The 16298-nt window shown below is 38.1% G+C and overlaps 2 protein-coding genes across 3 annotated transcripts in view; one reads left to right on the forward strand and one right to left on the reverse strand.

The window, feature by feature from the left end:
- The window catches only part of Acn (apoptotic chromatin condensation inducer acinus), a 35726-nt gene that overhangs the window by 15163 nt on the left and 4265 nt on the right, over nt 1–16298 (reverse strand). Inside the window, exons 1-4 of one of the 2 annotated variants that reach the window (XM_072525811.1) lie at nt 3849–3988; nt 3258–3768; nt 863–1194; nt 430–716 (exon numbers count right to left, since the gene is read on the reverse strand). In XM_072525811.1, the coding sequence (XP_072381912.1) occupies nt 430–716; nt 863–1194; nt 3258–3768; nt 3849–3920 (1202 nt within the window). In that variant the 5' untranslated portion in view covers nt 3921–3988. Of the gene's footprint in view, nt 1–429; nt 717–862; nt 1195–3257; nt 4099–16298 lie in introns of those variants that run through there. The other variant, XM_072525809.1, reaches the window with a different exon arrangement.
- Nucleotides 15833–16298, forward strand: part of LOC140436747 (synaptic plasticity regulator PANTS) — a 145315-nt gene continuing 144849 nt past the window's right edge. Inside the window, exon 1 of the mRNA XM_072525813.1 lies at nt 15833–15837. The gene's annotated coding sequence lies outside the window, so the exon portion shown is untranslated. The remainder of the gene's footprint in view (nt 15838–16298) is intronic.

Raw genomic sequence — 16298 nt, forward strand, 5'->3', positions numbered from 1 at the left:
GAAAAAGTTATCCGAAAATAAAAAAATTTTCGGGGTTCTGGTACCAATATTTTTGCATAGAATTAGGTGCATTAGGTCGCAGGTCATTAACTACATAAGTTATAAATGCCGTACAAATATGTTTGGCCAAAAATATTCCCCACCAACCCCCCCCCTGATTGCTATGTTTATCTTACCTGTGACTCACATGTACCGGGCATAGTTTCTAAAGTTGTTATTACATATTTTAGTATTGTTTTATATTATAAAAATCTCCCATGGTCTTATAGTCTATAAATTTTTCATTTTGTACTTAACTAAGTCAGTTATTGCGGTTAAAAATATCAATATTTTTTTTTATTTTACCTATACAATTTTAATTTTGTCGATATATTACAACCACATTCTCAAAATTTTGACTTATTGTGTAAAATGAATGTATATACTCACTCAAGACATTCATATTGAACATAACATTTTGACTTGATCCTGTCTGTCCAAAAACGGTCTTCCTTTATCTTTCCAGTCCTCTCCAACAATTCCCGAAGTTGTTTTGCAGTGAAAGGCCTCACTAAATTGGTGATATATAGTATATCAGAAGGTGGATTTTTAGCGGGGCTTGGCGGTGGTCGTAATTTAGCAGCAGTGTCGTCTACAATGCTAATCTTCCTGTTCACAGCAATAATATTGGGATTGGTGGTAATTTCTGGTTTCTTTTGTTCCTCCGCAGAATCTTCCTGTGAAAAAATACAACTTTTATGAATGCCTAATAAAAAACAAATAAAAGTAAAAAGAAATTTGGGATGAATGAATAGAGAAATGAATAGAGAATGAGAAAAAAATTTCTAGAAAATTTCATAAATATTTTTTCTTAAAGACATACTTCTTCAGACTTTTCCTTTTCAGATTCTTCGTCACTCTTTTCTTCTTCTTTTTCCACGGTCTTCTTCTTTACGTCTACTTCTGGTTTGATTACTTCTTTACAAATGTCTTCAAGTTTTACTTCAGATTCACTCAAAAACTGTACAGAAGGACAAACAATTTTGATCGTCTCCACATCTATTTTGTATGATGTAGCAGAAATATTTTCCAACCAGTCGCTCTTGCCCCATGACATATGCGGAGATCTAGAGGGAGGGACAGGAACATCTTCCTCTCCCGATAACAAAACATTTCTGTTTAGCTTTATTGGTTTCGATGGTTGCATTGGTCGAGCTGAAAAGTATTTTTATTAGAAGTACGTAATTAATCAAGAAATATTTAAAAGAAAAAAAAATAAAAAACATACAAATCTCGTGGAAATGAGGCAGCGGAGATGTATATACCCAATTGAAAACAGTGGCGAAGTAGATTGGACAAGAAATAAATACAGTAGATTCGCGATTATCCGAGTCCCGACTAACCGAATCTCTGGATTAACCGAGGTAGTAATTGAAATGAACAAATTATGTAATAAATTAGCTTGGAGAGCGAGATCAATTGAAAGCGTGTGCGCTGGCTGTTGGTATGCTGAAGAGATGAGTCAGTAGGTCAGTGTTATTGTTCTAGCCACTATGCATCTAAAGTCCGCCTCAACCCCCCCCCCCTATCCACCACCCATCAGTTTGAGTCATCCCAGCTAGCTGTTCGGTTCGTCCCACTAAGTGCAATATGAGTTTAAAACGTAAACGAGTTGTGGTTTCTTTAGAAACAAAATTAAGTGCTATAAAACGCTTGGATACGGGTGAGTCAGTAAAGAAGGTTGCTGCTGACTTAGGTGTTGAAGAAGTGACTGTGGGAGATTGGAGACGTAAACGAAAAGATATTGAACAACGGGTTAATAAAAGTGTGAGTGGTGAAAGTGATTTGTTGTGGAAAACTATGAAGAAAGGAGAATACGAAGAGATTTCTGAAGCCTTATTTTTATCCACAAGGAAACTAAATTCCTGTAGCTGGCTGTATACCATGTATCACAAAAAATTTAAGTAAAAATCCTTTATAAATATATATACCTTTTATAAAGGATTTTTACTTAATTTTTTTCCTTATTTTTATGGTTTTCTAATCTTCGAGGTTTGGGAAGTCCAATTGTGGTCCCATACTTAAAGTTAAGGTTGTCGAGTTTTACAAACGGTTTAAGTATAGTGAGGAAAATTTTACTGCGAGTGACGGTTGGCTCGACAGATGGAAGAAGAGGTATGGCATCAGACAACTGAACATTTCGGGTGAAAAACTTTCAGCCGATTCATCTGAAATTGAGCCGTTTAATTTAAAATTGAGAGATCTAATTTTAGAGCATGGCCTCACGTCAGACCAAATCCTCAATTGTGACGAAACAGATCTCAATTTCAGAATGCATCTAACCAAACTGCGCTTGGATACAAAAAAAGCAAAGAACGAGGAACTTTTTTGATGTGTAGCAACTCTTCTGGATTCTTAAAATTAAGATCTCTACTTATTGGAAAATCGAAGAATCCAAGATCAAATATGACCATCAGAAAGAAAGAGTGCTAGATTCGGCGTGACCACAGAAGTTCAGCAGGATCTTTTTAGAGTTCCGCATAACGTCTCTCTAGCCCAATGTGTTGCCCAAGATCTTGAGATGACTAAAGGAATCTCATCCGTATTCTATAAGAAGTTCGGTCGTTTGGACGAGTTAAAAAATCAGCAGCCTAAAGTTGGAAAAGTACTGAGATTAGAAGATAGTCCTCGATCTTTGCTGTATATGGTGACCAGGATGTCATATACAGACAGGGCAAGATAGGCCATGCACTAGAAAATCTGGATTGGAAGATTGTCAGAAGCATGCTTGAAGTGATCTTCCGAGAAACCGGCGTACGAATTACTGTGTTGCATTAATCTGAAGAGATCGTGTCCTTCAAAGACAGAAGACTGTTATTTCTTTCTGAGGGGTTCATGCACAGCTGGAGAGTCCTGTAGATTGCGCCACCCTGAGCCTACATATAGAGTTGCTGATCGGGACGCTCAGATCTAAGAGGGGAGCAGTGTTACGAACATGCAAGCAGATCTTTTATGAGTTAAAATTAGTTGATAAGATATAATCGTGCTGTAAACTTATAAATAAACATATTTATATAAATTAAAACCGCTCGTTTTATTTAAAAACGGTACAAATGCCAGAGAAAGCAGTACCGAGTAGTGAAAAGAACTGGGACCTCAGAAGACTGAGGACATGGAAAAAATTAAGTGCTGATTATGACTGCAAAGAGGGAGTTAAAAGTTCAACCCGGAAATCCATACAATAATGTTAATATATATTGATACAAAAAATAACTTACCTATTACTATATGTGTTCTTCCTTCTGTATTCAGTCCGCTTTTCTTGGACTTATCGGATCCACCTGATGGTCTTCTGTTGATAATAATCTTATTAATAAAATCGGAATTACTGTTGGGTTCACTGGTTCTTTTCAAGGTAATTTTTTTTGGTTTCTCCTGAGGTTCTTTTATCTCACCGTCTTCTAGGGGCGAAGGGGATCTGTGAATAGGTGATCTTTTCAATACAATACGCTTTTTATCGCATGCATTTTCACTGCTCGCTTTGGGCTCAGGAGTATGTGAACGCTCATTATCTTTAGTCTCTTTATGATTACTACTATCAGCATTTTCTTGATGGTTGCTAACATAACTACTTTCAAAAGCTTCTTCTTGTTGATCATTTTCTTTTGCAGGTGCAGACTCAGAAGCGGTATCAGCCTCATTTGTAGCTACAGCATCATCTTCGTTTGTTACTTTCTCATCACTTTTTTGTACACTTTCATCATTAGCTTTAGGTGATGGGGTAGACCCCTGTACATTGTCATTTTCAATTTCAGATTGATTATCAATATTATTCGAAGTTTGATCAGGATTTAAACCTGTTGACTTACCTTGTGTGCTCTCTTGATCTTGATCCTCATCTTCCCTGTCATTATTTTCATTTTTATCCTCACCAGATACATCTGTATTACTAATTGGATCAGCTACTATACTATTATCAATATTACCTGCTATTTTATCATCCTCATTATTTTTTTCTACTGCTTGTTGTTCATTTTTATTTACTTCATTAGTAGTAACTTCTACTTGATCGTTAACCTCCGTCTTCTTTTTCCAAGAATTTCTTGTTTTTCTCCTCATCTATAACAAATATTGTTTTTACTAATTTTTAATGCCAAAATGTTTACACTAATTACAAATAATTACTTATATGATTATGAAGATCAAAATATAAATAAAAAACAATAATGTAATATAGAGTCGTCAGAAGTGTCCCCGTGTCCGTGGTTTCAATTATTCGCGATATGCCACGACTGGCGCTAAATAAAAAAGTTGTTGAATAGTTAAAAGATTCATAATCAATTCAATTGAGACACGTATTACTGATTACTTTCACTGATTGAGCCCAGTATTCTCCATAATATTTTTCTTTCGTATATATTTCTTATTTTTCATATATATATATATATATATATATATATATATATATATATATATATATATATATTTATATAATTAGAACTATAATAATAATATATTAATATTATAATTATTTTACTCCTGAGGAAACTATTAAATAAATAGCGAAATATTGAGTATCTTAGAAAAAAGAAAGATTTTCATTACAGACCACTTTACCCGATAATTCGAACGTATTTATAAATTATTTTTTGGTCGAAATAATCACTTCTAATATATATATATATATATATATATATATATATATATATATATATATATATATATATATATATATATATATATATATATATATATATATATATATATATATATATATATATATATATATATATATATATATATATATATATATATATATATATATGTACTAAAACCTGCTTAATTCGAACTTCGTTAATTCGAAATCTTCTTTAATTCGAATTTTTATTCTGGTCCCTAGCATTTCCTATAAGTAATGTTAAAAAGTCGTGAATAATTCGAATTTTTATTCTGGTCCCTAGCATTTCCTATATAAGTAATGTTAAAAAGTCGTAAATAATTCGAATTTTTATTCTGGTCCCTAGCATTTCCTATATAAGTAATGTTAAAAAGTCGTGAATAATTCGAATTATATTTTGGATAATAATTCTTTTAACTTTTCTAACAAGTTAAAAATGCCAATTTCATGGTGGAAATTTTCGCTAAAAGAGGTAGTATTCTTTTCTGTTCTAACGTGCCACTTGTTTCAAGGCATTCAAGGCCATTGTACATTGTACCCGTACCTGTCACCTAAATTCTACCCCATCTGGCACGCCCCTTCAGTTGAGATGCGTTGGCGTTGCAATTGCAATCACCGTAAATCACGTCAAGTCACTTCGTATTGAATAAAGATGTCGTCGCATGGTAATACGAAAACATACAAAACTTTAACGTTATCGGAAAAAATAGCGGCAATTAGAGAAGTAGAAAAGGGGACGAAGAAAAAATCTGAGATTGCCAGGGACTTTGGAATTCCTCCTAACACATTATCCACCTACTTGAAGAATAAAGAAAAAATGCTCAACAGTGAAAGTGAGTGCGGTAAAGATAGAAAAAGGTTAAGGGAGCCAGAAAACCCAAATTTAGACAGTTGTGTGTTAAAATGGTTCAAACAAGCTAGGGATAAGAAGATTCCCGTGAGTGGTCCCCTTATAAGAAGCAAAGCTGAACAATTTGCTATCGAAATGGGGAAAAATAATTTTAAGGCGAGTACAGGGTGGCTCGACGGCTTTAAAGAACGCAACAAAATTTCTTTCAAAACCATTTGTGGAGAAAGTGGGACCGTTAATCAGCAAGAAGCTAACCAGTGGAAAAAAAATTTGGAAGAGATGATTCAGGGTATAGATGAAAGAGATATCTTTAATGTTGACGAGACGGGTCTCTTTTTTAAATGCACTCCTGACAAAACGCTAGCATTTAAAAACGAAAAATGTCACGGAGGAAAACTAAGTAAAGAAAGAGTAACTCTCCTAATTGGTGCAAACATGGACGGATCGGAAAGACTGCCTCTACTGATGATTGGCAAGTCGGCTAATCCGCGTTGTTTTAAGAACGTCAAGTCAAAACCAGTGGAATATGTGAGCAGCGCAAGAGCTTGGATGACTAGTGATCTTTTCGAGAACTGGCTGAAAAAATTAGACAAAAAGTTCATAAAAGAAAAAAGAAAAGTTATTTTGTTTATTGACAATTGTACGGCACACACCACTATCCCACTGATGGAAAATGTAAGTTATTTTTTTTCCTGCTAACATGACTTCAGTTCTCCAGCCTATAGACCAGGGTGTCATAAAAAATTTTAAACATTTTTACAGACGTTTTTTGGTTGAAAACATATTGATGGAAGATTGCGACACCCTTAAAATAAAGTTAGACATTCTACAAGCATCTCGAATGTGTAAGAAAGCTTGGGACCAAGTAACACCTGAAACGATCAAACACTGTTTCAAAAGAGCTGGTTTTATAAAAAAGGAGAACACAGACGACACTTTAACAGAAGAGCTGCTTTCAGTTGACTGCTGGGGGGACATCATTTCTGATCCTGCCATCTCTTATGAAGATTTTGTCAACGTGGAATACAGAGATCATCGCTGAAGTGATTAAGGACAATGATGAAAAACAAGAGAGTGATGAAGACGACGCATCATCAGTGGCGGGAGAAATACATGTTCCGAGTGCGGCCGAAGCAACACACCATATTACGCAACTTAAACGGTACTTTGAAAGTAAAAATGATGTAAGTCACTCTATTTTTAGTTCACTGGACATCTTAGAATCGTTTGTCATTACCGAGAAGTTAAATTCTAAAAAGCAGCTAAAAATTTCGGATTTCTTTGGAAAAAATTAGTCTATTTTCATTAATTGTAACAAATATGTATTCTTATTTTCAATAAATTTTTTGAGACAAAATGTTTTATTGTTTTACTGATGCGTTCTCACTGGGAATTTTTTATCTGCCGATTGTTTCGGCCAAGATTTTGCCAAAAATACCAATGAGAAAATCTGCAAATGATAAAAATCGACAATAATTGACCATTTGTTATAGCTTGCAAATGCTTTAATTGGTATTCTGACCGAATTTTGTTAGCCCATTTTTTTTCGGTTGACAAAATTCGGACAAAAATTGTAACGAAAACATCTGCAAGCGATAAAAATGGTCAACTATTGTTGATTTTTATCATTTGTAGATGTTTTCTTAGGCATCTTTGTTTTTTGTGGATATATTTTTAATTCGAATTTTTGGATAATTCGAATTTTTTTAACGGTCCCTTGAGATTCGAATTATCCAAGTTTCACTGTATATATATATATATATACCATACCATGCGGTCCATATGTATGGAATAAATTAATTTTTGGCGTTATTATGTACTATCTGAAAAAACCTGAAACAGGTCGATTTTTATTCTTAAAATGACAATTAACAGTATGAAAATATTATCCCCTTCCAGCACCCCCTTTAAATTATAAGCACCCCCTCGAAAATTTTAAACAACAAAGGGGGTCGTATGGCACCTTGTTAGAAAGGAATTTTGGTCCTCTGTTCAGAAATATAAAGTTTTTTTAAGTTTCGTGCAATCATAACTAAGAAAATTGATTTTTAAGATGTAAAATTTTGATAATGTCTCTATCACAAATCTTTAGGTTGAATGAAGATAATAATGTCACATAATATTTAGAATGTATTTTTCAATGTAATTTTCAATTAAATTAAATGTTCAAAATGACCACCATTCACTTCTTGACAATAGCCGAGGCGATTTTGGAATTCTCGCACATTTTGTACGACCTCGGGGGTTATTTTGTCAATTTCTTCCCTTATCCTAACTTTTAAATCAGAAATACTGTTTGGCAGCAATTAAATTATACTTTAGATTTTAAATAACCCCATAAGAAGTAATCGAGAGGAGTCAAATCTGAGATCTAGCCGGCCATTCGATCGTTCCACATCTTCCAATCCACCTATTGGGAAAAACCTCGTTTAAATAATTTCTAACTATACGTGCAAAATGCGGAAGAGCTCTGTCTTGTTGGTAGTAAATAGATCGATCTATCTCATTTGTATGATTGACGGGGCTTTCTCAGTCAACTGTGGCTACGATATGGAAGGCAGAAAAGGCTTAAAGCGAAGATGTAGGGCGGTAGCAGGAAGAAGTTGCGGAAACCTCACCACGAAGATTTAGATCGCGCTATGCTTCAGTGGTTCCAGCAGCAGCGTATGAACCATATTCCACTTTGTGGGCCTGTGGTCAGGACAAAAGCTGAGTTTTTTGCAACTGAACTTGGAATTGAGAATTTCAAGGCATCTGAGGGTTGGCTGAGCAAGCGGAAGCTGCGGCACAAGATCAACTACAGGCAAATCAGCGGAGAGGCTCGCGATGTTAACAAAAACGTAACGGATGATTGGCTAGAAAACGTGTGGCCTGGACTGAAGGCACGATATGCGTCAGATGACATTTTCAATGCGGATGAGACTGGATTGTTCTTTAAAATGACACCAAACAGAACTTTAAAATTTAAATTGGAAAAGTGCGTTGGTGGAAAGCTCTCCAAGGAACGCATTACGAAAATTGTTAGTGATAGGGAAGTCGAAAAACCCGCGTTACTTTAAAAACATAAAAAATCTACCGGTGACCTATAAAGCAAACAAGAGTGCGTGGATGACCTCGGCAATTTTTGAAGAAGCGATAAAAAAGTGGGATATCGAGTTTAAAAGGAAAAAAAATTCTTTTGCTTGTAGACAATTGTCCTGCTCATCCTGTATTGCGCGACCTTCAAAACATCGAACTCTGTTTTCTGCCAGCAAACACAACGAGTGTCCTTCAGCCCATGGACCAAAGTGTCAAGAGTTTGAAAAGCCATTACAGGAGAAGACTTTTGACGGTTGAGAATAATGGAGATCTTAAACTAAACATTCTTGACGCCATCCTAATGATTAGTAAATCCTGGGACAAGGTGACGAGCAATACAATAAAACATTCCTTCAAATACGCAGGATGGCTGGAAGATCAAGGATTGACTGATGATGAAGATGACCTGCCATTAGATGTTTGGGCCAGACAGTTTGAACTTACTATCACCTACGGACCGAAAGAGCTAACAGATTTTGAAGAAGTTGATGAAAATGTAGCTACAACATCTGGACTTTCTGACGAGGACATCCTGCAAGCAGTTCGTGTAGAAGAAGAAGGAAACAGTGACTCGGGTGTGGAAGCAGAGCCAGAACCAGCTCCGACCCCTCAGCGGGCATTGGATGCGGCAAAAGTACTGCATCGATTCTTCATCCACCAGGAAAACGATATGAGTGCTGTGGCTCTCATATCTCATAAGATGGCCACAGTCAGCGCGAAACTGCGAGAAACGTTGGTGTAAGTCTCTCGAGTGTGCAACGAGTATGGCAACGGTACGAAGAGATCGGTCTGCTTACTCGAAGACCTAGTTCAGGTCGAGGCAGGATTACAACAGCTAGAGATGACCGCTTTGTCGTTTCTAGTGCTTTGAGAAACCGAACGGTCACGGCAGTTTCTCTTCGAAATCATCTGCAAGAAGTGAGAAATGTAAACATAAGTGAATGGACAGGTAAGAGACGACTTCATGCTGCTGGTTTATCTTCTCGAACTAGAGTAACTGGACCGCCGCTTTCCCGTGAACACCGAATTGCCAGATTGAATTTTGCACGAGGACACTTGGCTTGGACAATGCAGGATTGGAGTCGTGTATTGTTTTCCGATGAATCGAGATTCTGTCTTACGGGCTCAGACAAACGTGTAAGAGTGTGGCGACGTCCAGGCGAGAGATATGCTCAAGCATGTGACGCCGAGCGTCTTCCATTTGGTGGAGGGTCAGTTATGGCATGGGGAGGCATATCGTTTGATGCTTGCACGGAGTTAGTCTTTATCGAGAATGGGACATGGACAGCGCATAGGTACCTGACACAGATTATGGAAGACCATGTTTTACCGTTTATGGTTATTCTTGGAGACGACGCAACATGTATGCATGATAATGCACGGCCCCACACTGCTAGGATAGTTACCGAGTATCTTGACGAGGTTCAAATCACATTATTTGTTTGGCCTGCTCGCAGTCTAGATATCAATCCCATAGAACATGTTTGAGATGAGATGAAGAGACGTTTACGGAGTCATGTGCCGGCCCCCAGAAATTCGAGAGAGCTTCGCGACATATTGCGAGAATGGAATAATCTTCCGCAAAATGTGATCCAAAATCTGATCCAAAGCATGCCTCGTCGTTTGCAAGCTGTTATCACTACCAGAGGAGGGAATACTCGCTACTGAAGTTCTTAAAATTTCTTTTTTTCAACAAAAAGCACATCAAATTAAAATTGTCCCTTTTTAATATTTACTATATCAAAGGAAAATTCTTCATTTCCATTATTTGTAATAAACTTTAAACGACAAAAACGTTGTTTTTTTAAGCAATCCGTTAGTAAACTATGTTACAACCGAAAATAGTTAAAACAGAATAATAATTTCTAAACTAAATTCAAATTACGGGGTGACCCTAATTTTATGCTCGGTAGTGTATATATAATATATATATATATATATATATATATATATATATATATATATATATATATATATATATATATATATCCTCTAAAATAACAGCTGATCTGGTAGAATATACCATGCGGTCCGTATGTATGGAATAAATTCATTTTTAGCGTTATTATGTACTATCCGAAAAAAACCTGAAACAGGTTGATTTTTATTCTTAAATTGACAATTTACAGTATGAAAATATTATCTCCTTCCAGCACCCCCTTTAAATTATAAGCACTCCTCGAAAATTTTAAATAACAAAGGGGGTCGTGTGGCACCTTGTTAGAAAGGGATTTTAGTCCTCTAGTCACCGGTCTACACTCCTAGTATCCAAGGCGAGTCTCTCGGGGACCACAGAGCCAGTCAGGTTGAACGAGTTGCATCCCTCATACACCCTTTCCACATTAAGGGTGTGGGGTTACCGCACGTACCCAGTGGGAGAGTTGAGCTCCTCGGCGTTTACGTTTCCGCTCGGGGGGGGGGGGGGGATAACGGACGAGTGTTCGTACCGCAACACGGGTACTACGGGGAGGGTGGAGCCCCGCGATGCTTCTTGCAACGCGCCACCCTCAAATGGTGTCGGACTCAGGGGTTAGTAGCTAGCTAAAGGTCGTATGCCGAATGGCCTGGTAGACCTGGGTCCCGCCGGCATTTATTTGTCGGGGGTACACGAATTTCTTCATGTGTAGTAGGAGAAAGCACGGCGTGGGTCGAGCTAAGAAAGGCGCTGGAATACAGCTTGCAGAGTAATAAAGTGGAAATTACACTGGTAGTTCCAAATTTCAGAAGTACAGAAACAGGGAATATTACCCTCAAAGATGGCGAGAAGTTGTACACGGACATGGTAAAAGAGGTGAGACAGAAAGTGGACGTAAAAAACAGCGGGGTCGACATCAAAAGGATGAGAAAGACAGCACAAGAAGACCTACGTCTGGAGCTTATAGAACCAAGGGACAAAATCACGGAACTGTCGACGCACACTGCGTCGAAAGGGCCGTTACGAGTCTCGATGTCAACTCAAAAGTTCAGGAAAGGCTGGTATTAATACACGACGTTGAGCAAACATTGGAGATGGAGAAGTCATAAGGGCGCTGGCGAACTCTGTGGGATTAAGAATGGGAGGATGATCAATTGAAATGTTTAATAGGAAAGCGAGACGCTTTGGGGGAAATATGGTAATAGTCAAAGCTAGTAGAACAGCGGCTGAGACACTGGTACGGCAGAGAAAGGTCCTGATAAGATTGGTAAACTGTAAGATAATGACACCCAGATTTCGACCAATACGCTACTACTCGTGTCTACACTCAGGCATACCACGGACAAATGCAAAGAAAGGACAAATGTCTGAACTGTTGGGAGGAAGGGCATAGCACTAGGGAGTACAACAATTGCGGAATCTGCAGCTAAAAACCGAAAAAGAATCTAGGGGAAGGGGCGCAAGTACGCCAGTAGGAAGATTAGGCCTTTAAATTCAACTCTACTAGGGATAAATTTAAAGGGTTGATAGTAGCGCAGGTGAATTTAGGGAAATGTAAGGCGGCACATGATATGCTCAAGATCAGGGGACAGGAACTAAAAGCGGACCTGTTGCTAGTGTCCGAGCCAAATAAAAATATTACAGTCCAAGGGAGCTGGATCACGGACAAAAGGCTAGATGTAGCAGTTGATATTAGAAACTGATATTAGAAACCGAAAAGTTGGGGGCAAAAACGTGCCCCAGAGGAAAGGGGAATTCCTAATCTTAGATCTTGGAACAGTCACAATAGTGGCGACATATATCTCTCCTAATATCACACTACGAGAATATAAGGGTCTAATAGAGAAAATAGCAGGGAGCATAGCAGGAAAAAAAAAGACTAATCATTGCTGGGGATCTGATTGCAAAATCTATTTCATAGGGAGCGCCAAGAAATTATGAGGGGAGAAATGTGGAATGAGATTAGATCCAGGCCCTAAATTTGGTAGTACTTAACAACGGTAAGGCGACCTTTATCAGGGGAGAAAATCAGACGCATATCGAGGTCACAATGGCAATGATACTGATAAATAGAAAGGTGGCAGAGTAAGACGCCCTGGATGGCGAAATAGTCACTCATCACAAGTACATATGGTTTAAAATTAGAGGAAACGTAACAAAACCATGGGAAGGACGCAGGTCGAAATATCTTGACAAGAGAAGACTCAAAGAGGAAATCCCAGGGATGGAAAGCCACGCCCGAAACTTCGAAGAGAGATACGAGAAAATAAAACATATGGAGAAAGGTGCAATCCGCGAAGCAGGAAAGCAAACAGTCGTCCCTACTGATGGAGAAATAAATGGCGAAGAAAGAGGAGGCTTCTTTAAGATTGAGGAAAGTCGAAGGGAAGAACTGGCCAAGGCTCTTTTTCCACAGAGGAAGGAAGTTAGCTTTACGTTACACCAAGTGGAGACACCCGTAACTGAATTTACGAGGGAAGAAGTGACAGAAGCTGGCGCTCAAAACAGGAAAAGCGCCAGGACCTGATAAGATAGCACACGAGATAATAAAAATCATAATCGAGGAAAAAGTGGAATGAGCACACAAAATTATTAACAACCTGGTAAGAAGGCAAGTGGTCCCAGGAGATCTGAAAACGACAAATCTCATACTTATGGAGGAGGCTGGAGATGGAGATAATGGAGAAGAGTGGCATATCCGATCACCAGTATGAGTTCAGGAAGGGAAAATCTGTGGTAGGCGTCATAAACAGGAATCAAGAGGGAGATATCCATATGTAGGAGCAGGTGGATGGTGGCTTTCTTTCTCGATATAAGAAATGCTTCTGGTGGTGCTAGCAGGAAAATTATCATCAGATTTCTGGGCGACATGAGGATATCTCCCTATCTGCAGAACTTGGTCAGGAATTACTTTACGGATAGCTGCATAAATATTAGAATAGGTAACTCTATGATGACCACGGTGGGAGTGCTGCAGGGCTTCGTCATGGGGCCATTGCTTTGGAACATTATTTACAACGAGATTTTGCAGGTCAACATGCGCATTGTTGTACAGGCAATAGCATATGTGGTGTTGGTACAGCACAATGAAAACTGGTCAATCATGTTTAGAGTGGAACATGCTCTCAGCAAAGTGAAAATGTGGATGGGAAGCAGGGACTTCATGCTGGCGGACAAGAAAGACTAAAGCTATGATCCTCAAGGGTCCAAGGGCCAGAGACCATATAGTTTTTGCACTGAACAGAGAAAAGATCTTACCTGCCAAAAAAGTACAGTACTTGGGGGCGAACCTTTGGTGTGCATGTGAAGTATGTCATTTGCAAGGCAGAGGAAATAACTTCAGTGCTGACAAGGATTATGCCCAATGTGGGAGGGCCAGGACTGCCAAAAGGAGAATTTTAATGGAGGTATACTCTAATATACTCTATGAGGCACCAGTATGGCAAAAGGTGCTTAACATCAAGAAATATAAAAAATGCTATAAAAAGCCCACAGAAAAGAACTGCTAAGGGTAGCATGTGCATATAGAACATCAATGGTGGCCATATAAGTGATCACAAGGGTGTTACCCATCCACCTGATGGTGAAAGAAAGGGTGGAAAGCTACGAAAAGGATGAGCAGGAGAAAATAGTAGCTACAAATAGCAGTATAACGGAGTGCTAGGAAGAATGGACAAACAAGCATAGGGCAGCCTGGACGAGGGTATTAATTCCAAATATTGCAGACTGGATGAAACACAGTGACACAGACACTAACTACTTTTTCACCCAGTTTCAAACGGGGCATGGTTCTTTCAGGGCCTATCTAGGAAGAATAGGGAAGATGGGGAATGGAAACTGTGCAGAATGTGGAGTGTCTGATACAACCAAGCACTGTGTATTCAAGTGCAGTATTTTCAATGATGACAGAAGTTAATTACATAGGAACGTAGGCAGGGTAGCGCAAATACAATAATGCAGGTAACAATGAGGGGAAAGGCAATAGTGGAGGCAGTAACTGAAATCGTCAGAAAGAAAGAAATACTAGAGAGGAATCTACAGCAAAGGTAAGAGAGAGAGAGAGAGAGGGGGGGGATAGAGAAAGAGAGAGGGGGGGATAGAGAGAGATAGAGAGGGATAGATGGGGGGGGAGAGAGAAAAGACTGGCTATGTGATGCACAGATCTGCAGAGGACCTACCACATGAGTAGTCCGGTTCAGGGAGTGAGGGAGTGGACTTTAGTTGGTAGGACAACTCCCCTGGAAGGACCTTCCACTCTTAAATGGAACACACTCCAGGGCGTCCTTAATGAGACACGGCCTGGTACGTTCTTTAGAAGATTTAGTACCTACTTCCTATAAAAAAAGCCAACAAGACAGCAATTTTTTGAAAATAAAATCAGTCAGAACAATGAATCATACAAAGATTGAGGAACCTTTTGTAAAGTGGTTTAAATATAGATAAGAATTGTTTATGTCAAAAAGCACGCGGTAAAGATCGCCTATAAAAATGTGTATTTGAGACATGTATACTTACAATTAATAACTAACTAAATGTTAATTGTTGTTAACATAGTTTTGTGCTAGTAATTTTAGTGAAATACCAGTGAAAATAGTAAAATTCGCCCTGATATTTGAGTTTATTAAGGATCCAATAATCTACAGCGTTGCCAGTTATTCGCTCCGTTGTTTCTTTATAGTTATGGAGGAGCTAAAGTGCGGATTTTGTGATCAGACCTGTTATTTTAAAGAGAGTAAAACTCTGTTGTTTGGATGTGCTTGTGATAACTGCGAGAAAGTATCATGTAAGGAGTGTAGCAAGATTTCCTCTCAAGAAATAAGATGTGCAATTGCTAAAACCAGAACCATTATAATATGGTGCAAAGATTGCATAAGTCAATTCTCTAATATTGATGGCCCGATTAGGAACCTAGGAAATTCTGAACTAACCATTCCACAATTATCAGATGCCATAAAAGAAATGGTAAAATGTGAACTTAGTGAGGGTATGAAGATTTTGGAACAGAATCTTCAGGAAAAGCTTGTAATAACATCTAAAATGGTGATCGACAGCAACAAGGAGTTAGTGAAACTTTTGAGTGATACTTCGAAACTAAATCAAGTGAAACTTTTGAGTGATACTTCGAAACTAAATCAGAGCTCTTCAGAAAGCCGGGTAAACGTGGCAACTCCAACCTCCCGTCCTTCAATGACAGAGGACAATGACAGATCGAAATCAGGTGGCTAAGCAGAGAAAGTCAACGTTGCTAGCTCTTCTTCTTCTAATTCCCACTTGCCAAAAGACCAGAAGACCTTGGTCCACAGCGAACATCTAGAAAAAGAAGAAAATGTAACCTCAGGCCAAAGCAAACATCGAGAAAAAGAAGAAATTGTAAACAAAAACAAAATAAACAACTTTGGAAATAAACATTCTGCTGATAATGACCAAGAATTTACCCTGGTACAGAGAAGAAAGGCCAGGAGAAATGACCAAAACTTTGTTTTGGGTAAAGCGAATTTCCAAGGAGATGAAAATTTTGCTAGTTCTTTTCATAAAGTTTATTTTTATCTTGGTCGCGTAAAAATGGGTATTACGCCCACCTTTATTGAACAACATGTTAAGAAGCATTGTCCAAATATTAGGGATTTTAAGGTTGAACCGTTACCAGTTAAAGGTGAAAATATTTCTTTCAAAATAAGCATCCATCCAGATGACAAGGAAGATTTTTCGAGGCCGGATATTTGGCCTAAAGGCATCATTTTAAGAAAGTTTTGGATTAGCAATAAACGCCAGTCTGAAAATTTTCAGCAAGATCGAGG

This window comes from Diabrotica undecimpunctata, chromosome 3 (assembly GCF_040954645.1).
Source record: "Diabrotica undecimpunctata isolate CICGRU chromosome 3, icDiaUnde3, whole genome shotgun sequence".
Classification (NCBI taxonomy): Eukaryota; Metazoa; Arthropoda; class Insecta; order Coleoptera; family Chrysomelidae; genus Diabrotica; species Diabrotica undecimpunctata.